The 26,315-nt window shown below is 47.3% G+C and overlaps 2 protein-coding genes across 6 annotated transcripts; one reads left to right on the top strand and one right to left on the bottom strand.

The window, feature by feature from the left end:
* Positions 1 to 113: 113 nt before the first annotated feature.
* ZGPAT (zinc finger CCCH-type and G-patch domain containing) lies at positions 114 to 7,574 on the bottom strand. Its single transcript, XM_066978424.1, has 6 exons — positions 6,680 to 7,574; positions 5,597 to 5,730; positions 4,654 to 4,812; positions 3,508 to 3,639; positions 2,265 to 2,682; positions 114 to 1,814 (listed from the first exon to the last, which is right to left on the bottom strand). Exons 1-6 carry the CDS (start codon positions 7,327 to 7,329, stop codon positions 1,676 to 1,678), a joined length of 1,632 nt encoding a protein of 543 aa, XP_066834525.1. The 5' UTR covers positions 7,330 to 7,574; the 3' UTR covers positions 114 to 1,675.
* A 126-nt stretch (positions 7,575 to 7,700) lies between these two features.
* ARFRP1 (ADP ribosylation factor related protein 1) lies at positions 7,701 to 26,280 on the top strand. Of its 5 annotated transcripts, none has more exons than XM_066978435.1 (9): positions 7,701 to 7,857; positions 8,772 to 8,871; positions 9,268 to 9,355; positions 9,853 to 9,935; positions 10,411 to 10,492; positions 10,943 to 11,013; positions 16,136 to 16,236; positions 17,568 to 17,651; positions 26,026 to 26,280. In XM_066978435.1, the coding sequence occupies exons 2-9, from the start codon at positions 8,779 to 8,781 to the stop codon at positions 26,027 to 26,029; spliced, it is 606 nt and encodes a 201-aa protein (XP_066834536.1). In that variant the 5' UTR covers positions 7,701 to 7,857; positions 8,772 to 8,778; the 3' UTR covers positions 26,030 to 26,280. The 5 variants fall into 5 exon arrangements, with proteins under 5 accessions (XP_066834536.1, XP_066834534.1, XP_066834535.1 ...); XM_066978433.1 differs by lacking the exon at positions 26,026 to 26,280 and adding an exon at positions 23,333 to 23,366; XM_066978434.1 differs by lacking the exon at positions 26,026 to 26,280 and adding an exon at positions 21,992 to 22,022.
* Positions 26,281 to 26,315: the final 35 nt, after the last annotated feature.

The following is a 26,315-nucleotide window of genomic DNA, read 5'->3' as shown; positions in this document are numbered from 1 at the left end:
CCAGTGGATGCCGCTGTGCCCGAGGCGCTCCACGCCACCCTTCGCGTCTGCACGGTGCCCATCACAACAGGACCCGAGATCGTCGAGAGGAAAAGAGACGCTGACAGGCTTCCTGAAGACATTCACCTTGTTTATTTTTGCTGTCGCTCTGTGTTTTCCGAGGTGTGTCTGCAGTAATGCTAAATCACACATGACTTGTGCAGCTCTGATCGTATCTCCTCCAGCCTTAGATTTTCTGGTTAGCTTGGCAGGGAATCAGACAGGTCTGGCCCTACAAGGCGGCGCAGCCCTGCCCAGGCTGACAGCTTCATCATTTTCTTAGAAACAGATTAAAAAGAGGTGGCGTTAAGGGAGCAGAACTTTTTGTGAGAAAAATGACTCACAGAATGAAAGGAAATTGATTTTTTTTTTAATTAAGAAAAAAAAAAGTGTCCTTAAGATACTGAGATACTGGCATGAAATTGCTAACAAGTTTTCTTTTTTTTTTTTTAAAAAAAACACAACACAACTACAATGCACAAGTCCCACCAGAAAGAGAGTCTGAGGAAACCACCATCTCCCCCCGTGGGGAGGGCTGGCTGCTGCTAACCCTGAATACAGCCCTGGGGAGAAGACATCCTCCGTGTCCGAGGACTGTCCGTGGTGCGGGGAAGGGCACTTGGCTTGCGTCCTGCTTCCAGCACAGCCCGAGGCTCTCCCCAGCCCCAGGCAGAGCCGTGCGCTCGGCACACGCAGACCTGATCTTTGTGCTCGTCCAGGGCCCGGTCTGAGCTGGGAGTGGGTCCTGAGGGGCGTTTAATAAAAGGACCCGTGTTCAGAGAGCCACCTGGGACAGAAAAACTCAAGTAACAGCGGCAGAAGCGCAAGGTTCCCCATAGAGGTGTTCCTAACTCAGAGGTCTGAGAACCTGTTGCTCTGCTGCCTTACTCTCCCATCTTTGGCACTCTGCTTGTGGAACCACGCAGCTTTCCAAGCCAAGTCGATGAGCTAGGCTACAGCACGTCCCAGGGATGCTCCTACAGTCAAACCGGAGAAATACGATACGCGAGGCCTCCGGTACCACCTCCGAGCTGCCACTCCTCTGTCTAGGCATTACACCAGGTTTACAAGAAACTGCTCTTAAAAAACAGAGTTCTCAGATAAATCCCACAGCAAAGAACAGGAGGCAGAGCGCAGCTGAAGCAGTTTGCCATCGCTGTTTCGCACCCAGCACGCGCCTTTTCTGCCCTGCCAGAACGTGCCTGGGACCCTGCCTCCACTTGTCTTCATCAGTTGGCTGCAAACACAAGCTGCAGCTGATGGCAGGATGTGGGGCTTTCAAAGCCCCTCCTCGGCTGGCTCGCTGCCGGCAGCGTTATCACCCGAGCAGCTACGCACCCTGGATGGAGGTGCTGCTGCAGTGATAACAGGAAAGAAGTGTGCAAGATAGCAGAGAATCGTGTTCCTTGTAGCTGGTCCTTATACAAGGCTCAGGGCTGGACAGACGCGTGCTTCTCGCCCTCCCAGCAGAGCTCAGAAGCAGCTAGTTTTGGAAACCGCTGCTTTTCAGCCCAATTTTCGGGCTGGGCAGGCAGACCAAGACCCAGAAGAGCAGGGTGGCTCACCCAGGCTCTAAGGCCATGAGCACAGGGGCTGGCCAGAACGATTCACTGCAGTCAACCGCCTTCCTCGGAGACTAGAACTCAGTCATCTTCTTATGAGTGTCTGCTTTCTTCTGCTCCCGCTGCAGACTGGCTTCCTGCGCCTGCAGCTGCCCCAGCTGTTTGTGAGCGTTAGCCAGCTTCTCCTCCAGCTGAGCAGTTGCAATGCTGTGCCTGAAAGCAAAAAGCATTACCGCAACGTCACCCTGCACGGTAAAGTCAGAGGCTCGTCCCCGTCCCAGGAGGGTTTTCCCTTTCCTGTGGGATTAGCCCAAGGAAGAGAGGAAGGCCCCGACGCTCAGCACAACCTGGGCTGGAACGCGTCCTCCTGTGGTGCTCAGCAGCAGCTCCGAAGAGCTGGGCACGGGGAGGAAAAGACTCAGTCCCATCCCTCAGAGAGCTCCTCTTTTCCCCACAGCCTGAATTCCAGGCAAAGGACCCCAGCCACGTCTGTCAGTGCCCAAGCTGGGCTGAAACGCACGTTAAAGGCTCTCCTCTCTGCTTCCCCTCAGCTCTCTTCTAGACATTTGTTCCCCCCTGTGCCTCATTTCGAGCCCATCCCTTCTCGGACACACCAAGAGCCCTCACTTTACCCTGCAGCCCCAACGAGAATTTTTTTCCTACCGTCCAACATTGCGCGCCAGGGCCTGCTGGATTCCTCTGATGTCCTTCTGCGTTTGCTCAATCTTCTCCATTGTCTGGAAGAGGCGGACACTCAGGGCCTTCTTGGTGCTCTTGCTAGCGTGGTAGATCTCCTTGCTGTTCCTCTCGGGCAGCGCCGCACCCCCAGCCTTCTCCCCAGTGCTCTTCCCTCTCAGTTTCTCATTCAAAAAGTCAAACACGTTGCGGGGTGGCTTGCGGCTGCCTGCAGAGGCCCGGCCAGTGTTATTTCCCTTTGCCCGGCATTTCTTCGAGTTGCCGGGGTCCAGCCTCCCCTGCTTCTTCTTCTGAAGCACCTCGGCACACTGGTCGAGGGATTTCCCTCGAGGAAGGACCACGGCCTGCACCGGCTCCACTCGGCCCTCGGAATTCTTCCCCAGCCCTGAAAAGCAAAAGGCCGCGAGGCACCAAGTTAATACCCAAGGAAGGACGTCCCTTCTCCAAGCCACTTCCCACCACAAACCTCACACTGACAAGCTTAGCACAAAACAGGCTTTTGGGGTACAAAATGCTGTAACCACCGTCAGAGGGGGAGCAGCACAAACCGCGGCACGTCGGTGGATGTGACGGCAGGAGCCGTCTCCTGCAGGGGATACACAATAAAAAGCCCGAGGCCATCCATCAGGCCAGTTTCTGTGAAACAAGGTTCAGCCTTACATTCTCAGCTTCTCAAGCCAGGTTCTTTTTGAAACTGGTTTGGTTCCTCCAGGAGAACTGGAGACAAACGCAAGCAGCAGACTGGCCTCCTAAAGCCCCCAAGGCTCAATACCGTTTGTGTAGTAAGAAGCGAGTTCAGCAGGCTTTGAAGTCTGTGTCTAGGGCCGGGAGATGCTTTAACACAGACATCAGAAGCTTCGTAGATCAGTTCCCTTCTTCCTAAAGCCTTTGAACATCTCACACAACAGTTCTCACGGCTTTAATCATGAACTTGACCATGGCTCTAAACGCCTCCAATTTCTGCTATTACCATACAGGCGCACGCATGTGCCTGTACTTTGATTAACTACTTATCCCTCCTCGCCTGCTAACACTTCCACCCGGGGTGATTCATCGCAGAGCTTGAGCCTTATCTAACAGGCAACAGCAAAGAATAGTTGTAGCCTTGTCTAAAATCTTGTTCTTTTTCACTAGCTTTAGGTTCCATCACGAGACCGAGACAGAGAGGCAGCAGGGCCCTCGCGCCACCCCGACCGCCGCCTTCTCTTACCTTTTCCAAACTCATATCCCATCTGAGCAAGCAGTTTGGAGCCAATGCCGCGAGTGTGGGCTTCCCAGCCACCAAAAGAGGAGCTGCACGCAGGAGCCCATTCCCCATTCTCCGGGACCCCCGAATCTATCACTGTGGCACAGAAGAGGCAAACAAGTGAAAAACAGAAACAAAGCTGCTATGCAAAACCTTTACGAGCATGAAACCACCTCGCAGGGCATTACGAGGTACTTCTCCCACCACAGAGTCATTCGGCAGCTCCTCCAGCCTTACCTGGCTCCTACTGAGCCGCCACCTTTACAGACACTGCCTCGCGAGTTACCCAAATGAGAGATCTCACTTGATTTAACGCACGCACCATCTCACAGTTCCAGGCAGAATCATCCTTCTGTTTGTTTCCTTCCTCCTGGGATGGTCACACCAACATATGCCATCCCAGGAAATTTGGCACTGTCGCATGCAATAGTTACTCGTGCCTCCAGCTCACGTCTCCGGTATGAGACTCCTCTAGGCAGCACGCTGGCGACGCGTTATTAGGATCCAATAATCTCTATTAGGCTACATTTAAAGAGCTCTAGGACACGGGTTTGTCCCTGGGACACAACTGGGACCCCAGCACGGGCACGCAGCTGTTTGTGGAAGCTCAGAGGAGCCACCTGGGCTCTGTCAGCTTTCAGCAGTCAAACAGGACACGGCTGTTGCTTGTTGAGGCACTGGAAGGTTCAAACACCCCTGATGACTGCAGCCTTGCACTCCTGTGTCATGCAGCTACACGAAGGTCCCAGAGAGACTTAAAAGTCTCGTTACACTTATTAGCTCAGCCGCCCACATGAAAAAGAGACTCAGAGCTTGAACTCTGCTCTAAAACACGGCGCCCTCTACTTCCACGTGCTGGGAGTTCCCACGGAAACGTCCAACCCTCGTTAAGACACTTAATGGGCAGAAAACAAAGGTTTGGGTTTGCAACTGTAACACAGCAGATACTTAATGGTCTCCATCTTTCAGCAACAGAGAGAAGAGATTCCCACCCTTTCATCAGAAGTCAGACACTTGTAATGAAAGCTTCAGGAGAGCAACTCCAGGTCCCAGGCAGGAAGGCAGACCGAGATCACAGGGCGCTTCTGCTCCCCCCCTCACCGCCCTCACCTTTAGCGTAACCAGAATCATCGACGCTGTCTTCATCGGATTCAGCAGACGAGGCACCGTCGTCACTTCGCAGGGGGGGAATGATGCTGTCCCCTTCCACAACAGCCTCCTTTAGCAGCAGGGAATCGAACTTCACAGTGTAATAACCACTGTCGATATCTGCAGGAGGAAAAGCAAGGAACAAGCGCTCAGGTACATCTCCAACACACACGTGGCAGAGGGCTAAGTTAGCTTCAGGGAACGACAGGAGATGAGGAAGGCCCAAGGAACACACGTTCAGGAAAAAAAAAGAATCTGGTCTTTCCTTTTGCTTCAGATTTCTGCCTAGAAGGGAGACAAAAGCAATGAGAAGCTATTTTCACAATGTCTGCGTTGATACTTTAAGCATTTTTTTTTTAATCAGGATGAAGATAGGCTGCTGACAAACAGCACTAAAGAGAAGCTTGACTTACTCCCTCTGTCCCAACAACAGCCAAAGAAAGGAAGGAAAGACACGGTAAACCCTCACCCTTCCCATCTCAGGACAGAGGGGAGCCTGCATCAACAGCTGATGGGCAACACCAGCTCCTTGCGCCTTTTTTTTTTTTTTAAGCAAGAACAGATTACTGCAATTCTAACCTAATAAGCATGCAAGTTCCTGCAATACCTCTTTCCTTTCAGTGCACTACACGGCTACGTAATCATTTCTGCACATTTCCACACATTCCTGCTCTTTACGTCATGTTTTTGTCCAACACTCTCCTGTTTCCTCCCCTGTTCCCTTCCCAAGCTTTACATAGCTCAGAACTTCTTCTCAGCCACCTCAAGATTCCCAGTTTCGGGCTGGAACCACATAGTCAACTTTTTTCTACTATCAACCAAAATAGCCCGGTTTTACTGACATAAGCATGGGCATTCGTTTTCCACACAGAATCCTGGCAGAACGCATTCACACACGACTCACCAGTTATTTTTGCAGTGTACCATATTCCGTCGCTGTGCTTCGCCAGGCAGGCCGAGCCCACCTCCAGAGCGCTCAGATTGGGCTCCTGAAAGGGCTGAAGCTCCTCCACGGACACCACCTGCCCGTGCGAAAACCTGCCGGAGAGGGCAAAGAGGAATTAGATCTACCTCGTCTGAGCTGGCTTTAAATTCATTGGAACAGGTTGCCCAAGGAGGCGGTGGTGGAATCGCTGTCCCTGGAGGTGTTTAGGGGCAGATGTGGCGCTTAGGGACACACTTAGGGGGTGATAGCGGTGGCGGGGGACGGTTGGACTACAAGACCTTAGAGGTTTTTTTTTCCAACCTCGATGATTCTGTAAATAAAAACGTCTCCTCCCCCCCTTAAAGGGAAGGCAAACAAGTTGTCAGCAGGGGTGAATCTGCGCCAGGAGGTACAGGTTTGTCATGCGTTATTTCAGTGACACAAGTTACTCATTTTTCATCTTAAACATATCGTTTACACCACGTAAAAAAGGAGGTATCCTACCCCAGAGAATTAAGTGTTCTTTGCTAGTGAGAAATCCATTAAAAAAATAAAAATCATGGACCCTTTGAGATGAACAGGATCAGACAGAAATGCGGGTCTCTGGCCCAGCCCCCCGCTCAAAGCATAGCCAGCTTCAGAGGCTGACCGGGTGACTCAAGGCCTCATCGAGTTCAGCTCTGAGGACCTCCAAAGACGGAGCCTCCACAACTTCTCCATGCAACTGGGGCAACTTACGCACCATCGACAACCAGTCTTCGGTGGTTCTGTTTAACCAATTAATACGTTATTAATTTCGCTATTCAAATGATTGGGTAAAACCTCCGCAACCTGCCCATGGGGTTTTCCCTTTCATCTCCGCGTTCGCTGAGGAAAGCAGCCGAATGGTTCGATGCCGCTGCTCACCGCATGCACCACGCTATAAAAACGTGACCAACAAGACAAAATTCCAAGGGTTACAAAACCCAAACGCGGAGCATTCAGAGGAGGCTCCTCCCTTAGAACAAGGCCCTTAGCAACAGCAAGGCCACAAGCCCCCTCCCGCTCCTTCTGCTTCTTTACCGACAGTTCTCTTTAAATCTGCATTTGTCATCCAAGAAGAACGGACACGGCTTCAAAGACTTGTGGGTTGGGTAGAGGTACAGCACTCTGACTCCTGCGCTGCCATCTTCCAGGTATTCTGTCCCCACAATCATGGCGTTATGGTACTCCAGCGTCCCCCAGGAGCTGTAGTACGGGGCTTTAACCTTCATCCCACTCAACTCCTCCTCCTCCTCCTCCTCCCTGTCAGACTCCTCCTCCTCTTCACCGCCCTTCGATTGCCTTTTGTCCTTGCTCTCATCTCCCTTTGAAGGTATCTCGCTGCTTTCCGCTGCGGACTTGTCGTCGGTTCCAAGCTCAGCGATGGCTTCCTTGAAGGCGGCGTACTCCTCATCCTGGGCAGAGCTTTCTGGGTCGGCGCCGTGCTCCAGCAGACCTCCCGGTGACGAGGAAGATGAGGACGCGTTTGTGTCTAGCGTGGCCAGCAGCTTGCTCTTCCTCACGGCCACCAGGCTGGACTCGGTCAGCTCTATCAGCTGCTTCAAATCCTCCCGCAGCTGAACCAGGTCCGACTGCTGCGACGGGTCCAGGCCGGCGCCCAGCGCCAGCTCCACCTGCCTCAGCTGCGCGTTGTAGGCGCAGATCGCGGCCTCCAGGCTCTCCTCGTCCATCCCCGGCACCGTGACGGGGCCTTCGGCCGCCTCCCGCCCGGGCACGCCGGGGGGCAGCGGCTGACTCCCGCTCCCTCCCCCGGCGGCAGCCTGACGGCCCTCTCGGACGCCTCGGAGCCACCGGGGAGCTGCCGCAGCCCGGGTCCGGCGCTCCCCGGTCCCCTCCCGGCCTCCCCGCCCGGCCCGGCCCGGCCCCGCACAGCCCCCGCCGCCCTACGGAGCCGCCGCCATGACACCCCGCCGCCTTCCGCCCTCCCGCACACGTCACTTCCGGCTTATTTTCACCCAGAACCCTGCGCCACTTCACCGGCCAACCCCTCCCTCTGCGCTTGCGCGCTCGGTGTGTGCTGAGGGTGCGCGTGGCGCTGAGCATCCCGGGAGTTGTAGTCCGCCCGGCCTTCTCATCACAGCCCCCGCCGCCCCGTTAGAACTACGTTTCCCAGAGTGCCCCGCGAGGGATGGCGGCGGCGGCCGGTGCCGAGGGGGAGCGAGGTGGCGGCGGGTGACGGGAGGCGGCCTCGGCACCCGGTGAGGGGCCGCGGGCACGGGGACGCCGCTGGGCACGGGGGCGGGGGCTGGGCCCTGAGCCCTGAGGGGTGGCGGGGCCGGGCTGGGCCGGTGGCGGCGGGCAGGGCCCCCCCCCCCCCCGCTCCGGTCTGAAGCTTTATTTTTATTTTGGAGCGTTTATTTTTGTTTTGGCCTCTGGGCGCCTCCGGTAACCGGTTGCAGAGGCCCAGAGCCGGCGTCGAGGCGGGTTCCCGCTGGTGCCTTCCAGCGAGCCTCTGACCCGTGCAAACCCAACAGCAACGCGGTGCCTGCCGGCGTAGGCGTCGCCTTGATTTGTGCTGCGCTTTCGGCGGTGTGAATTAAAGGTCCTTATGGCGCTGTGAGATAACAGCGGTGGGGGTACGGTAACAGGAGGCTGCTAAATCTGAGATACGTGGGGTTTCACAGGCCGCCGAGCCCGGTTTGACTGTTGAGATCCCGCACTGCTGTCGTAGGGGTGAGGAGCAAGGCGTGAGGGCGCTGACCTGCTCCTTCCTGCCCAAAACACTCCTGTCTGCCTGCCTGCCATCGCCTTCCTTCTTTCTGCAGGTCTTTAATGTCCCGTAAACGGCTTTCAGGCTGCCTTTAGCTCTCCTTTAAGCCCCAAAGCAAACAGGGGAGTGTTGAACTGAGAAGGGAGTTCACAGAGGATGCTGTGTGGTGAAACAGAGGTTGAGCTGCCTGGAAAATCATCCCTCACTTGCATGCGTTTGCAAATACGATCTCTCCTGGGTCTGTGATTTTCCAGAGGTTGCCATAAATATAAGATTTACTGGTAAAAAAATAGCATAATTTATTTATTTTGTGTTGGGGAGAAATTAGGTTGTGAAATGAAAGGTTTCTGGAAATGACCTTAATGATCATGTTTGTTAACGATTTCCTGGCATTTGTTGCAGGAGCAGGATGTATACTTTGCTGTCTGGGCTCTATAAATACATGTTCCAGAGGGATGAGTACTGCATCTTGATCCTTGGCTTGGACAATGCTGGTAAAACAGTAAGTGTTTATTACCAATTGCATGGAGATCGCATGCAATTCTAAACATCCCCGTCCTCCAAAGATAAAACTTCCAACAGGCAGGTCGGTCTTTCTTCACCTGGAATGTGAGTTATTTTAGTGACGTTAACCCCAAAGAATCAACTTTTCCCTTGTATTTAAATTCAGCATAAGCTTTCGGGGGGGTGGAGCTCAGGCTTTGATAATCCTGTAATCACTTGTGATCCGTTCTTTCTTTGCTAAAATAGGGAGCAAGAACAGTGGTTTGTTCCAAGGTTAGGTGGGGCAGGATCCCTTGGAATAGGACTATGCAGTAATGAAAAGGTAGGGTTGGGGTAGAATTATCCAAGCTAGTAAAATATTTGAGAGTAAGTACTTTTTCACGTTCCTTTTCAGACATTTCTTGAACAAACTAAAACTCGATTTAACAAGAACTACAAAGGGATGAGTTTATCCAAAATCACAACCACTGTAGGCTTAAACAGTAAGTAAATCTGTCTGGATTTTTTTTCAGCTTTTTCACAGTTAGACAACAGCTGGTTCTTAGATGTTTGAGGTATTTAAAGGTTGACAAGATCAAAATAGTTCCTGGAAATGGAGGTCTTGTCTCCCAGCTTCCCGTGTCTTTTTGTGAGAGAATAAAATTGGCTTGCTTAGCTTCTGAGAAAGAAAACTCAAAGCTTTACAAAAATAAAATAAAAACACGTATCCCACTTGAGTACTAGGCTCAGAGGTTAAGTTAAATTTTGCTGGAGTTCTTTGGCCTGATTCTGATATAATTTGCACCGACACAGTTCCGTCTGATATTAATGGTCATTTTTTGCTAAGGTATTGTTCTGTTGTTGGAAGTAGCACTGTATGTGATTTGTTCCTCAAGAAGACTGTCCCGTGCCAGCACTCTTAGGGGGATGTGCGAGTGTTGGTGCTTTAGAGAACACCTTCAGATTTCATTGGATTGCTTTTTTTCTTCTTTCCCTCTAGTTGGTACTATTGATGTTGGCAAAACTCGGCTAATGTTTTGGGATCTGGGAGGCCAGGAGGAGCTACAGTCTCTTTGGGACAAGGTTGGGATGTGTTTTTTCTTTTATAAACGTTTTTGACTCTTTCTGAATTGCAGAGCTATGATCGTTCAATAATCATACAGGCTTACTGGTAACCTGAGTCTTCAGCATTAACACCTTTTTCGGAGATTCAAGTGTATCTATGCAAGATTAGCAAATTTTGCTTAGTATTTGCATTATCGCTTACAGACAGCAATTACCGACCTGTATATGAGGGTTGTGGTGGCAGAGAGGAGCTTTTCAGTGGTGGGGGGCCAGGTGTGTTTTTTCCCCGTTTCATTCAGTAGGGCTTCAAACAGAACAGGCGATGCGTTTTGTGTGCCACCATTTTCCTCTCCAGACACACGTGATGAAAACAGCTGGCTCTGACTGGTTGATCTCTTCCATGCATATCAAAATTTCACCAGATAAAAAAAAATCTGGAAGAGGAACAAACGGTCCTAGCTGCTACATACACTAATACCTGTTATCCTTTCAGTATTACGCCGAATCTCATGGAGTGATCTATGTCATTGACTCCACTGATGAGGAGAGGCTCTCAGAATCTAAAAGAGCTTTCGGTGAGTACGCCGTATTTCAGCTGTACTGCGATTTCATCATGCGTTGTGGCACAGTTCTCATCGCTATTTTGTCTGCTCCTTGTCCTTGAAGTAAGCTGTGTGGCCTGTTGATGACACGTTGGTAGGACTTCTGTACCTTTGCATAATAAATGATTTTGTTTCTGAGGCAAAAATGTTGGAAATCTGTCTTGTCTGTAACACAAGACTTAGTTTCATCACCTGTAGTGACCTTGAATCACTTTTTGTGCTCATGTTAATTATTTTGGAATTTTTCCTTATTTTGTATTTATCACCTGTTTAATTCTCATTAACATGCTTTGAACATTATGAATGAAACTATAAGACAAGGAGGAGCCACTTGCTTCTTCACGCAAGAGATGTCTTACATTTTTGCAACTTTGTCTTCCAAAACTGGCTGAATGTCTCTGGTTTGGTTTCTGTGCTTTACAGAGAAGATGATTACTAGTGAAGCTCTGGAAGGAGTTCCCATTCTGGTGTTGGCTAACAAGCAGGATGTAGAGGTAAGATTATTGCAGACATACTTCTTAAATGAGTAAATGGGCCTTGAGAAGTTGGGCTCTGTGTTTGTGTTAAGTGTACATGACATTCCTGGACTGATACCTATAGAACTTTCCTGCTGCTGGAAATAATTGCTTTGAGTTTAGTTTTCAGTTGTTCCTTTCTCTTCCAACGCTTTCCAAGTGGCACAGGTAAGCTTGCTACAGAGACATCCATCTCAGCTGCTTTCAGCCTTTTATGAGCAGATGATATAGCCACGGGAGGGCTTTCATGTGCTGTGACTTGGCATCTTGATACGATTTTTCCTGTTTATTCAGCAAAACAATATTTAGTGAACTTTGTTTATGCTGCTCTGCTATTACCTAGTAACAGCATAGCAAATGTATGTGAAGAAATATCGTCCTTGATCAGATAACATCTGCTCAGTGAAACCTTCTCTTTGTTGTAGAGCGTTCCGTCACAGACAGCAGTAAATGGCAATGAATGCTTTTTTCTTGAATATATATATATTTTTTTTTCTAGCATATCCAGAACTGTAAAACTGTACTTGACGAATTTGTGGGTGCTGTGGTGTGACCAGTTAGGTGATGCACCCAGGGCAGTCCCTGTCTTTCCCAGCACTGGGAAAGAGAATTGGGAAAGAGAAAGAGAAGAGAGAGCCTAAAGTGGTCGTGGGATCTCCCATATTTTACTTCCTTTTCCTTCCATGCATTGTACCTGAAATTCCAGTGCTGCAGTTTGAGAGATCAGTCTCTAGGTGGAGCTAGAAACTTTCTGTAGAATTTGGAGCGCCAGCCTTTAGGGCTGGGATCAGTTTCTGTTTCAAAGTATGCCAGTGCTTCCCAGCTTCTTCCCCTGGACTTTACACCTATCTCAGGGAGTGTACTTGTAGGAAGTACTTGAGACTTCCACAGAAATCACTTTGGCTATAAAGGAGGATTTCATTATATTTCAGTTGTACAACACAATAGATCTTTTGGATGATCATAAGGTTATCTAGCCGTAGAAATAAAATAAATGTAATTCCACTTAAGAGACAGCATGAGATTAAGAGCCAGGCCTCCTGATTTATGCTCCTGACGTTGCTGTGAACTCTGGTATCTGGGGAAATTAACGATCTTTTCTGTGTGGAACCTAGAATATTAACTCATGTTTCCACGCAACACTACAGCTTTATAGCAGTGAGCAGCACTCTTACCTTTAGCTTTTGAGAATTAAATTACATGCAGTGACTTGGAAAGCTGTTCAGTTTTCCTTACGGCTGTGTATACATTTCTTGTTATGGGCATTGTACAAGGGTCAGCTCTTCTGGCACCCTAGCTGGGCTAAATGAACAAATGGACTTCTTTACATGACTAGAAAGCGGTATTTGGAACAGGCTCTCAAGATAAAAACCGTGAATGACTCCTTGCCCCCTCTAGAGGCTCCGAGACCAGCGCACGGATTCACTGCCTTTATTCGGTCACAGACCTATGATGAGATCAGCAAAGCTATACTGACTGGAGGTAGATCTGTTTCCAAGAAATACCTAAATCCCATATTTAGGGGTGTACTCCTGAGAATGATCACGTGAACGCAGAGCAAAGGGACACCGATGCTCGTAACAAATATTAAATGGGCTATAGTGTATTATTCCCGAATAATTATTTGGGCTCTCTTAAGCAACGTTTAGAAAACTGGAAGGTCTGTTTCTCTTCCACTGACCTAGCAGAAGTGAAGACCCCTGGAAGGAAATCGCCCATTGCAGGATTATCATTGGCAGAGATTTTTCTGCTCTGGATCTCCAGATGTGTAATTGTGGTAGAGGATTCTCCCCACGATTCCTCTGTTTTAACAGGGATCATAGCGAGGGAAGATAAATGATGTCTTAACCTCACTGGTATTTGTCGATGCAAGATAATTTACGTTGATTGCATCTTTAAAGGCCAGAAGAATACTTGTGGTGAAATGTATCAGAATTCTAACAGAGATTTACATTCCTGACAACAAGCTAAAAAAATTCGGACTCAGTGCCTGAAATCACATAAAGCGTAAGATTTTTTTTGGCTCAGAAGCTAAATTCCTTGTAGAGAAAAATTCCTCTGTTAATAGTCACTATTAGAGTAGATTGCATCCGCGCAGCGCTGCCTGAGTGGTGTTTGGCAGTATCAGTGTTAGAAAAAACTCATATCCTGATAATAACATAGATTAATCTTCTTGTACGAGAAATGTGCTCTGTGTTTAGCAGAGGCTGCAATACTAGATCATTTTGTAATTCATTAAAATACTGAGTCAGATGTGTGTTGTGGGAGGGTTTTGTTTGTTGTATTCTAAGAGAGCTAGAGCTTTGTTGGGGACTCAGATGGCTAATATTTCATGTGGGCTCTCAAGTCAGAACGCCACTTTTGAAAATATTAGGCAGTTTTGCTCTACCTACTATTTACTGCAGAGAAAGCTGCAAAATAAGATTTTTTTTGTTGCCGTTTTGATGTGAATACAGCTGCTTAAAGGTTTTCACAAGCTCTGTATTTCTGAGCTGTGAAATGAACAGTTAAAACTTGGGGACAGAATGGCCAATTTTGGAATACTGTTAAAAATAGTAGGAAAAGTGGGCTAAAAAATAGTCTACGGAAAGAATTAAGTGTTGCATGATGTCTTTGGCAGGAAGCATTGCCTTCCTACTTGTAAGATAAATTTTGGAAATGTAATCTGAAATCCCCACAGTGATGGAAAGACTTGTGTCTTTGGAAAACTGAAGGAGTCATGGTGACTGGCAGCATCTCTCTGAAGTCTCACAGTGTTATCTTCGTGATACAGATGTTAGAAAATAAGCCTTCTGCACGATGGCCATTCTAAATTCCAACTGATGAAATACTACAGCTTCCCTGATAAATTAGTCTTAATTTCAAATAAGCTTGTAAAAAAAAAACACATAGCACAGACAATAGGTCAGGCTAGATAGACTATGCCTTGAAGAGCCTTTGAACTCTAAGTCATCACATCTTTCCACATTCTTTAGGGGAAGTTGAGATGGAAGTGTGACTCTTCGAGTTGTGAGTTTTCCCTGGTGTGGTAGATAACATTGCTCCAGAAAGGTCATCTGTGGATTTTATTATTGTAATCTTATGCTGTTTACGTTATCACAAATCCAGTTTGCCTAGTTTGCTCTTGATTCATGTGGTTTCAGTTGGGAAATGAAACACATCTGTAAACAAATACATTGTAATGGAGATAGGGAGGAGGAGAAGAGGGGAACTTAGAAGCCACAGATGACATTTTCTCCTAAGCACGAGAAGCTCAAATGCTCCTCGTTGAAATGATGGGCAAGCTGTCTCCTCCTCTGCTGTAAGACAAGATTCCAGCCCATGGCTTCCCCTTGAACAGTAACACAAGGCTTCTCTGAATCAGTAGCTCGGTGGCCTTGTCCTCTCTGCTGTGCTGCCGTACTTCATCCCACAGGAAAGAAGATGTGCCTTAGAACACGTGTAGTGTCATGATGCAGTGACATCCTACTACAACAAAAGTAAGTGGTGTCAAGTCTCCAGCAAAACCCTTCCTGAAGGAAATTTCTGTAGAGATCAATGGCTGGACAGCTTCGTGGAGGTTAGAGCAGGCCACCATTGCACCAGGGAGCGAGAAAGGGAAGTGACTGGAATGGATTAAGGTGGAAAGAAAATGGGTACAGCAGCTGTAAGCTACACGTGGACGTCTTAAAGGTGACAAGGCGAAGGAGACAGGTTCGCTGTGCTGCTGGACATGTACAGGTTTCCTGGTGATTTTTGGGAAGTTCATTGCCCGAATGTTTTGCAAACAGAAGTAAAGAACAGTGTTGCAATGTTCTGCACCATTCTTTTCAACCTTTCCTATGCTTTTTCTCAGATTTCCTTTCTAAAAGTTCTGAAATGTATTGTCATCCAGACAAGGAAAAATTACTATGCTATGGCACTAAACTGATACATTAAAGTATATTTCAGGAAATGTTTGTTCAGTTTCAGCTCCCTTGGGGTTTAACCTTCCTGCTGCCAAGTGTCATTTACTGAAAAAAAAAAACAACAAACAACTCCTCCCCAGTTATTGGGTAATTGATTTGTCTGCAACTCTGGCTTTCATCAAGAAGAAGTTTCTTATTTGGCAGTGAATATCGTGTCAAAAGTAAATAGCATCTTTTAGAAACTTGCAGAGAATGATCATTTGTTAGTAATCTCTTGCCCATCTTCCAGACATACCGGTATGAATTCCAGCTCCCAAGTCCAGTCTGACTCCTGAGAAGTCAGTATTTGATATATATCAATCTTTACATTTATTTATAACTATTTATCCTGTGGATGACAGGTCATGTTTTGAATGTCACACTTTTCATTTGGCAGAAGTCTTGAAATAAGTTGTTATGGCTCTGGTGTAAGAAATACATAGTGTTTCTGGATACGGTGTCGAGCTTATTAATTGAAACTGCCAGTTTGAAATGTAACTTAGGTCATAAGAAAGTACAGTCATCAAAAATTGCACAACTAATGGATTCTTCACGAAGGAAAGTCACAAGTCTGGATTGAAGGGCACTGGGTGAATTGGGTGTCATTAAACTCCTCTCAAGCCATTTCTTAAGAACCACTCTTAGTTAAAAGCTCTGAAACGTGCTTGTTTATCACACGGGTCAGCCTCGCAGTAGTTTCCTGTATCTAATTTCTCCAGAACCAGTATTTTGCAAAATGGCAAAATGAATAATTGCTATCATTAATTTCCATCATTCTGCTGAGTTAAGGCCCAGGCTTAGAGCAGACTGAATTTCTGTTTGTATGTAATCTGTACTTCCAAAGCATGCTTCCACGTGGTCTAATCCTTAAGACTCACAAGGATCTGATGTGGCATTTGAGTAAAACGTGTTTGAGCCTCACAGGAATGCCAAAATCTCTTTGCGAAGAGAGGAAGAAAGCTGGGCTCATGGCTAGCTAAAATGCTTAAGTGGCTTGTCCAAGGCTTCTGAGAGCAAGCAAGCCCTGAGATCAGAAAAGGATTTTCTATGTTAGTGCCTAAGGGGGTTTAATACATTGTGCCATCTTGACTGAAGCCGAACTGTGGACGTAGTAGGATTCATTTTGGAAGGTCACTGTCTCTTGTAACGTCGCTCTTCTTTGATTCCCTTTGCAGACTTGTCTGTCAATACCTGACATCAAGACAGCATTTAGCGACTGCATTAACAAAATTGGGAAGAGAGACTGCCTGACACAAGCCTGTTCTGCTCTTACTGGGTGAGTATGAGAATGGATGGTGTTCTGGTTGACTGAACAGCTGCAGGGTGTCATACAAGCAGAACGGTATTACAGGATAATATCCACTGAAAGGGAGCTGCGCTTCCTTTCGAGCAGCAACAGACATTTGGTTGTGAACATTGGATTTGCATCAGGTCAGCAACTTCACGTATAGATTCCTTCTGTTAAACACGATGAAATGTACTAGCCTGGTCTACTCATTGGCTCAGAGCAATGGGACTTGGAGGCATTTGGAGCTGTTGGTTCTTCTCCTTTGTCGTCCCCTCTCCCTACAAAATAATCCTTGCAGTGGTTGGTTTGCAGTTTAAGATGCAGTGACTAGAAAAGACCAAAATTTGGGAGATTGGGATTCTTCATGCCTACACAGCTGCCTACCATGACCTTGACCAAGCCACTAAATTCTCAACACCTTAGCATCGCTATTGCACATTGTGTCTTGCACTACCTTGGTGGTGTTTTTAGTTCTTTGAGTGAAAAATGCTTCTTTGCATTACGTCTAAAGTACTGTTGCAGATGGCTAGAAATACTCCTCTCTGAATTGCTGCCTGTACTGAATCCAGAGCTTTGAGGTTTCTTTTTTTTTAATGTAAAAGCAAAGCTGTAATATAATACAAGCTACTGCAAAGGGGTAAGTAAAGCCTTTTAAACTGTGAGAAAAATCTCTTGTTGTCTGCATTGCTGAGAATCAAATGTCATTAAGCAGATGATGACCACAACAAGAGCAATGGTTAGGCACTGGCTAGAAGAGAAGTAATAGATAATAATCTTATGAAATGTAACCTTTACTATTCTCATGGTTTTTGTACAAACACTTCTAGTTTTGATTGGTGTGGAATTTCCTTTCAAAATTTCATTTTGAGTTTGCAGTAATAAAAAAACTTGCAGAAGTCCTGGCTGGGAAGCTGTACAGGCCAGTGAGTTGCTTGGCAGCCCTGCGCAGCTGATTATAGAAGTTTGGAGCCAGGATCGGAATATGTGATAAAAGTAGCCTGGGACTTGCAGCAAAATAACCTCAAACCAGCTGACTGTCAAGTGGTTTGATGCTTGTTCATCTCAACATTTTCACAGAGTTGATGACTAACTAAACTGGATGTAGACTTGTAGAAACATCTGAAAAATAAAAGATGAAGTTTAAATACCAAATGAAAAAATTAGTTCCCCCTTGTTTGGGTGTATGAGAAACTATTGTAGTAATGACAGTGCATAAGTGCAGGGCAGAACCCTTCGCTTGTTCTTTTAAGTGGTCAGTTAGGGACTACGTGAGCCATGTTTTTGTGTTTTAATCTTGCCTGTGTATCTTATTTCCTTAGCAAAGGAGTGAACGAAGGAATTGAATGGATGGTGAAGTGTGTGGTGAGGAACATTCACCGACCTCCAAGAAAGAAGGATATAACGTAAGAAATTCCACGTCAGCCAAGAAATGGACAGTCTCTTTCCACACAGTTTAGTGTTCTCTTCAAAGAAGGTGGTCCACCAGATTTCTATTACACCTGATTCTTTCCTAAGTTTGGAGACAAACATTCTCTTTCTGTGTCTAAAAAACTTGAGCAAAGAATTCCAACTGGGGTGGAGGGCGAATCTCCTACATCAAATATTAAGTCATTGGCCTAAGATCATAGACTGTGTGGCAATCCACACTTTATTGCAGATGCAAAGGACTTAATTTACTACTGTATTACTTCGTGATTCATGGTTTATTAGTCTAATGGGCTAGAGGCCAGTGACACGGAACTCTCCTCCTTTGAAGGAACTGGGCAGGTGAATATGAAAGGGGAGGGAGCCTAGGGAATGCCTGTCCCTCCTGCCTGAGAAGACACCTTGCTGCTCCAGCCCCATGGTTACTAAAGGTGGTGTTACTGTCCCTGTTATGCTGTTGTTTGTATAATGGGGAGAGACAGTGTTGATTATAACTCAATTTTCAGTTGGCACGTTGATTCCTGACTTTTACCTGTGGTAAATGGAAGCCAGCAACAGCACAGTGGTACACTGTTTAAAAAGGGTGTTCTTAACAGTACGGGAACTCCAGAAGCACTGCCTTGCTTTGACTGCCAGTCTCTCTGCTGTGCGTTCTCTTTAATTGTAAGAATAATTGATCATCTTCTGTAACTGGAACGAATTGAGGCCCTCTTTGTGTAATTTCTAGGCCGAAAGCTGAACCTCTAGGCAGGGAGAAATCAGTATGCAATAAAGTTTCCTGCTCCTTTAAACTTGTCTTTCTGAAACAGCTGATGAGTCTTTTAAGTTCGGAAACAGTAGTACTTAGCCCTCTAGGTGTTTTTTTTGTTTTTTTTAAAGGAAGAAAGAACAGGAAGGCAGCTCTCAAAGTCAGCTGGTGCTCACTTTTCATATAGCCTATTTAGCTGGTAATTCTGCAGACAAATCACTAACGTTTTTCCAAGTACCTCTTTGGAAATATTTGGATGCCTTTTGTGGTGGTTTGGCAGCGGGCATTGCTCTTCGTGTGTTTCCTGGCACTGGTGGCCATTCAAGTGCCATTTGCGCATATGACTAAGGGTACGTTATTCAAGCTCTGAGCAAGTTAGATAGTGGTATTTGTTTAGAGATATGGTATTGGGCATCTGTCAAAGAACTTTGTGCTAAATTTACCACATGAAACTTAGTGCTGTTTTTTTCCGCAAGAGAGCATTAATTCCCTCACATTTAGGTCATAATGTGAAGGGAGCTACAGTACGTCATTAAGCACATGAATCCAGGGGGAGTAACTTCATACTGAAAAACAGAATCTTACTTCTTCATAACATTAAGATAGTAGAAGGCTAGGCAAACTATCAGATGAGATTTTAGTGAAAAGAAAATTGGTACAGAATTGAAGTGATTCCAGTATCTGGTTCAAATTACTTGCAGTTACTTGCTCTTGTTAGAACAGCAGGTACAACACAATACGTGAGTTTGAATTTGTGTGGTGTAAGTGTCACTACCGCATTCCAGAAGAGTTAAACCACAGCAGATCCAACTAGAAACTAAATGAAAATGAAAAGATTTCATTAGGCTTCTGTAGATCCAGTAACCCATCTCAGGTTTCTTACGCACTCTGTGAACATAGAGGATGACTTGAAGATGACTCACCTACTGGAAGAAGTGGCACTTTTTCTAGGCACTGCATGTGTTACAAGGCTGAAAGCTTCAGGTGTACAAGAGAATATTACTCAGTGGCTATTAACTGTAAGGGAAATCTCTCACTCGGCTGTCTCTGAAAGCCCGAGGATTTTCAAGGTACCTGGCTATTGTTTCAGTTGGCAGGGTTGATGCTAACAATTAAACTGAAGATGTGAAACAGTGGCAGGTGGAGAAAAGTGCCTTGCTAAGAGACAAAATGCTTCAGTCAAGTAACAAGCAATGTCTGTTTAATGGGACATCAGGCATTTCCCAAGCTATCCCCATACTCTTCTCATATCTCTTCCTTTCCCTAGGGGACGAGGGAGGAAAAACAGTTCTGAGCTCAAGGACACGGCTGTTCTCACAAGTGTCTAGACACAAAGACTGCTTTGTGGCACCTATCAGTGGGACCTCTTCAAGTAAAGCAAACATTCTGACTTAAAATTACAAAGTTACCATGTGGGAGTGTCTTTCATCCCGAAAGGTGAATGAGCTCTGATGCATAAGTAGGAGCATGGACTGATGCCCACAAAAGTCAGGAAGGATTTCTCCAAAAGTGGTAGTGGAAGCCTCTGTGTCATTCACAGTTAACTTCTAGTGCGGTAACAGCGATTATTTCATAGGGCGCACACACAGCTGCTTGGCTCCGAGGTCTGTTTTAGGAAAGAGCTTAGCCGTCAGGTTTTTCCAGCATTACAGATAAAGTACACCTACCTGATACTGTCAGACAATTTCCTGAGCGCCTGGTGAGCTCAGCAGGCAAGCATGGTCAAACCTATTGTTGAATTGCTTTGGTGTGTCCTCTGTGCTGCAGCATGACTGCATTGGAAGAATTCAGCTTGATCAGCTGACAGGTGCAAGATAAATATCTTGTTGTGCAAGCATGACCTGGACTTGTATCTCCCTGATCGCATACCGTATGCAGTTCCTTTACGTGAAGAGCAAAAGAAATAGAACGCTGCAAAGTCAGCTGGGGTTTTTTGGTCCCATCTGCTCTGTATGGTCATAAATGGCTGCATAAGGACCCTGATGACTTCCTCCTTCAGCTGACTTTATTGCTGCTTTAGGCTGTATAAGCAGGTCTGTACTGCTAGTGATGCATCAGTACAGACCTATGGAATAGGAACAGATTAATTTGAAGAAAGCGTTCTGAAAAGGAGTGGTACTCAATGTATAAGCACTGCTAAAAAAAAATCCCCTTGAGGTAGTCAAGGATGGTGTGCTGATACCAATTTTGTATTCCGATCAGTAATTTAAACAGTAATTCATCGTATTTTAGAATAACGCCTTATTTAAGTCCTTAATGAAGCACAGACTTTTATTTAAAATACTTTTGCATTACAAGTCCCCTCCAAAACCTCCAAGCAATGCCAAGATATTTCTAAGCAGATCGGTTTTTGTAAACAGTTTGTCAGATTTTGGATACTTTTGAGATGGGCCTGATTTGACCATGCCAATTACCAGCAATTTATTTCTCTGAAGAGTTGTTTTATACTCTGAAGGTGAAACAGATTCATCTCAGCAGTCACTTTTTCCTCTAACATGCTTTGTTAAAGGAAATACATACACTGAGATAAAGCTAAGTGGCTAATTACAGTGGTAGTTACTCCACTTGCCTTATTTGAACACTGCAGGAAGGTTAATTTTCTCTCACCCCTCTGGAATTTCCCTACTAAGCAAATATTTACTAGCTGTTAGCAGCAGGACGCAAAAATGTTCCTTTAAAACAAAGAGCAACAAAAAAACCCACAACACTTAATGTTTTTGAGAACTCTGTGAATCATAGCGCTACCCGTGTGGTGACAATTCCATCTCCATTTGGAACTGATGAAAGGTGAGGAATAACGTGAGTTAGAGCTCCTTCTTGCTGGTCCTGTCTAATCCCATCCCAGTGCAAGGCAGCAGCAGCGTGTTAGCCTTGTTTCAGTGGCCTGATGTGTGGTTTACTTCTGGGTTGTGCAGATGTCCGGTCTCACCCCGCTTGCCCTGTCATCCCGTCCTGCAGAACCGGCAGACATACCAGGACGAAGCAGACATAGCTTCAAGCTAAATCCATCATTTTCTTTAAGGCTCTGGCCAGTACCAGCTATTACAGAGCACATTGCAGAAGCAACACAAAGACATTTATGGGGGGTACGTGCCTGGCTATATTTGCTACTCTTTGCTAAGCTGAAATCAGCCTATAATACTGGAGTGGACTTAATATCCTTCCGAGTGCTTCAGAGCTGTTTTATTTCTAATCTAGCTATTGTCTTTTCTTCCTAATGATCTGCTTCTGTACTGCTGACATGTTCTATAACATCACTTGTACATGTCTAGCACGTCCACCAGTTCAGCTAAGGTAAGGATCAGCCTTTACGCATTACAGACAGTGATCTCAAACAAAAGGATTTTTTTTATGAGTCTGGAAGTTTGCTTTTCCTTGGCAATGATGTTTTAGATGGACATGAGACTGCTGGGTTAGTCCTGAGTCCTAGTTAGTTCCAGAGGAATGTGCTTGTAAATAACTATGAGGTTTGTGTAGTTGTTTATAACCCCCCATTGTGGGTTTACAGTTAAAACAGTCCTTGGCGAAAATCCTGGATCAAAGTTCCTAAAAGGTTCTGACTTTGTTTAGGCATTTCACTTGCTGAATCAGGATCATGGGACTTCGCTGCTGGGAAGCATTATTCAAGGAGGGAACTTCTAAAGGGATCTGCTAAGAAAAAGAAAAGAGTGGTACTGTCACTGGTCTTCATCATTGTCCCTTCAAATAATCAGTTAAATAAAAAATCCGATTAATACAGATGGCGTCTGATGGGCAGCCACAGGCAGCAGTGCCCAGGCGTAGAGGGGAACGGGTTCTGCCTCTGCCTGCAGCTGTCCTGTCCAGCTTTTCTCAAAAAAAGCACGGTTTGCCTTCAGTCTTGGGCCCATTTTGAGAGACTGAAAGAAGTGACCCCCGAGTATTTGTCTGCGGGTTTCCCCAAAACAACCTGGAGAAGTGACAATCAAAAAAAATTGGCTGAACTGACCCTGCCACGGAGGCAGGGTGTAGACTGGATGCCCTCCCTAAATCCTTCCTGGCACTGTTTGCTATTAAAATCTGGCTCAAGCCTGTTTCCAGGGAGGTAAGAGGCAGTGGAGAGCTAAAGATAAGAATAAAGGACAAAGAATGCCAGAGAAAATACAGCAGGTGCTTTTTCACACTGGAAACTCGTAATTAACTTACTTGAAGTTGGAAATCCCAAGCGAGGCATTCCTGGTATATAACATCCATGTTGCTTTGTTTGCGGGACCGCAGGCATTTCCTGCAGCATCGCCCCTCAGTTTTGCTTCTTGTGCTTCTCAAATACGTCAGAGTTGTTTCACTGCTCCTCTGGCAAAACCAGCTTCCGTGACAGCTACTGGGGGCTTTCCATTAGTTTCTGTAGACATTCTTAGGCTTTTTTTTTTTTTTTTTTGTATCCAAAACAAGTTCACAAGAACGTAGCCCCAGCTGTCAGTAATGCCTGCTTTCATACCATTTCGTCTGCACAGCTTAAATCTAATTACGAGAGCCTTCACCCATGACACTCCTTACCTCAGAAGCGAATGCAAATTATATTTTCTGATGCAAGCAACTCGATACTAAAGTAACTGGAACCTCATGTAGGAAAATGACTGAGGACTGGCGCACTGAACTTGGACAGACAGCGCAGTTTGCAACGTCACTGGGGAAAAAGTGACCCGCATTTCTTCCGTAAGCTAGGTTCTTATCAGACAAAAATGAGGAGGATTTGCAGTGACTTACTCAATTGTGGAATTCTGCCTGACATTTATTTTGCCTGACATTTATTTTTAAACAAAAAAAAAAACACAAAACACTTTCTGCGCTTAGAAGGAATCTCCTCATTCCTAGTCAGTTATGCTGTCTTTCCTCAAAGCTGAAGGCTGCTGATTGTGAACAAACCCCGCGTTTCCCACATCTTTTTTCAAGGATGTCAGGAGCGCAGTAGGAACCGGCGCCTTTGCAGCAGTCTCCCCTTTCCCACGACCGAGTCTGCACATGCTACCAACAAGTAAGCGTGAAGATGAGGCAGCAGACGTATCTGCTTCAGAAGTCACAGGTCGGAAAAATCCTTTCCTTAAAACAAAATCCTTGCTGGAAGCACATTGTGACCTTACCAACACGCCTAGCTCGTGAGTAATGCCACCGCTTGGTGCATGGCCATAGATGGCACTGGCTTTCCAAAGCCATTCAGGAGCGTAGGGCTTGCACATCTCCCTCCAGCCCCCTCCTGCTGCTTCCTGCGGTTCCTGCAGTTCCTTACAGGCTCGTCTGGTGTCTGATTTTCGGGCAAAGCAAGCAGCTACACGGGTGCTGCAGCGCTGCTGCTCTGCCAGGGGACGTCCCAGCGCTGTGAGCGGAAGCTCCGGCGCGCCAAGCATGCCTCCTTCACCCGGGGGGATGGCAGGCTACATGTTTTACAGAGCCACAGATCGGTTTGGGCTGGCAGGGCCCTTAGAGCCCACCCAGCTCCTGCCCCTGCCGTGGGCACAGCTCCTCGGGGCAGCCTGGGCCGGGGCCTTGCCATCCTCAGAGGGAAGAATCTCTTCCTTGCACCTCATCCAAAGCTGCCCTCTTGGTTTAAAACTGCTACCCCTTGTCGTATCATTACACTCCCCGACAAAAAGCCTTCTCCCAGCCCTCCTGCAGCCCCTTCAGGCCCTGGCAGGCCGCTGTCAGGTCAGCCCGGAGCCTTGCTGCAGAGGGCTCCAGCCCTTTGACCATTTTTTGTGGCCTGCCTTTTGTTTGGAGGCACTAATTCCACTTTGTTCCGGCGTAGCCTTAAGAAGCCTGTTTCAGTATATACTGTAAGGACTGCTCCAAGGACAAACTGCAGTCACCGTAAGTTTCAGTGGGTCCTTCAGCATTTTCCTGAAGCAGAAACCTGCAGCGTTCCCTGTGCTCCGGTTCAGTTCCCGGCCAAGAACTCCTCCAAGTCCTCAGAAGTCAGCTATCCCGGCACTGCTGCTTCTGCAGCTTTCCTTACGCAATATTTTTTGTGTCACACGCTCCCCAAAAAAATGGGTGCTATAAAGGGGAATAAGGAATTTGTCGCCAGGAACAAGAGTTACAAGGAGCACCTCCTTGCTGCCTCCCCGTTTAAGCAGTAGCATTCAGAGGAGCACACCAGCAGCCCCTGTATTTCCCTCTGGGATTTATGAGGTGCCCCTATTTCACGACCGAAGCCCATTGCTCATTGAGATGTGCTTTTGTGCCCGGGGAACAGCCAGGGGTTATCCTGCCCTGGTGAAGGACCGTGCTCCTCCGACACTGAACAAGGCTCGGTTTTAGGTCTCGTATTTGAGGTTGCGTGCAACACCCACGTCCAACAGACATCACGCGTTTGTCAGCAAGCCTTTGCACTGGATTTCACCTCCTGCAGAGGGAGCAAAGGCAGCTGGGCACCTGTGGCAGGGGGAGGACAACAACTGGGCTGAAAGCACCGGGCGCCCACAGCCTCGTCCGCAGCAGGATGAAGCGCTCCCAAGTCCACACCCACCTTGTCAGAGCAGTGGAAATTTTGACAGCTCATCTCTGTGCCATGAGAAGAGGCAGGATGACAAGATATTCCATGCCCCGGCCTGGGAAAGACTTAATAAGTGGATGAGTGCTGCCGCTGTATCAGAGGGCAGGGGATCTCGGAGAAGAGGTGCTGAGTCACGGGCTCGGAGGCTGGTGCGTTGGTGTCGCTCTCAGGGCCCGACGTGAAACCGAGGGGAGGAAGAATTTGTTTTTGGTCTCGTCAGGTCGGCTCTGTTCCTTGAGGCTCAGAGTTGCGAAGTGGGGGATGCACACGGGCTGTTCTTATCTGCTGAGTTCCCCAACTAAACGCTCCTCGGTTTGCTTCTGGGAAGGCCAAGCAAAGTCCAATAACACCTACAAACCTCCCGCGTTGCGGAAGGAAGTAGGGACAGAAATAGAAACCAGCATCGGGGAATCTGCTCGATTCCCTGCTCGCATCACATCAAAGCGTGTCGCTGAGGCTGGGCTGACCTCGCCGAACCTTAACCTACGCTTTGGAGTTGAGAACACCCCGCAGCCCGCGAGCCTGAGAGCAGCAGCACGCCGGCCACCCAGCGCACGTCCCGCTGACCTCATGTGCCTGTAGAGATAGCTGGGAAGTCATCGTTCCCTGCGCTTCCATAGAAAAATGACCAAGTCTCCCGGCTCCGCTCCCCTGGCTCACAGCTAAGTCACAGCACAGCTGGAGCTCCGCTATGGCCACAGCAACTGGAAAAGCCCCAAAGCGAGCCGGGGTCGCGGCTGGCACGGGGTGGGCGCGAGGGCCGGCACCCAGCGGTGCAAGGGACGGCAGCGGGGCGATGCCAGCTCGCTGGCTCGTGGTACCGCTTAGTCATTTAGCAGTGGGCTCCCTGGTGTGGTGTAAGCTGGAAAATGCGAATGTTTTTAAAGGCTAAGCAAATAAATGCTTTGGGAAGACCCCTGTTTTGTGTTGACCTGGAATGTAGTGTATGAAGCGCTTGTGGTTCTAAGCAGCGAGGGTGTTGTGTAAGGATGTTATAGCTGTAGTCATTCCAAGCTTTCTGACCGTGTTTCCCAGAAAACTGATGTAAGCTAAAGGGCATCAGAAGGCTTACTAATGTATTCTGGTTTTATTCAAGCTAAGAGGAGACTGTGCCCAGACCAAGACCTGAGCGTTACGAGCTAAGTACCTTGGGAACAAACAGGGGATCCAAACAACGGCTGAACAAACAAGGAATCTGCTTCAGATGTGACCCTGCTTGCTGGACAAATTCCTGTAAGTGACCTCCTACAAAGCAAGAGGCTCTGTAAAGGACAATTGTCCTCCCAGCACCTGCTTGGAAGCTCGCTGGAAATGAGTGAGAGCTGCAGCACTGCACTCTGTAACCGCTGCAAGAAACCAGACCCAAGGTTTCTTAAAAAAAAAATA

This window comes from Anser cygnoides, chromosome 16 (assembly GCF_040182565.1).
Source record: "Anser cygnoides isolate HZ-2024a breed goose chromosome 16, Taihu_goose_T2T_genome, whole genome shotgun sequence".
NCBI classification, from domain to species: Eukaryota; Metazoa; Chordata; class Aves; order Anseriformes; family Anatidae; genus Anser; species Anser cygnoides.
Note: the sequence above shows the minus strand (reverse complement) of the source record. Positions and strands in the feature narration are given on the sequence as shown.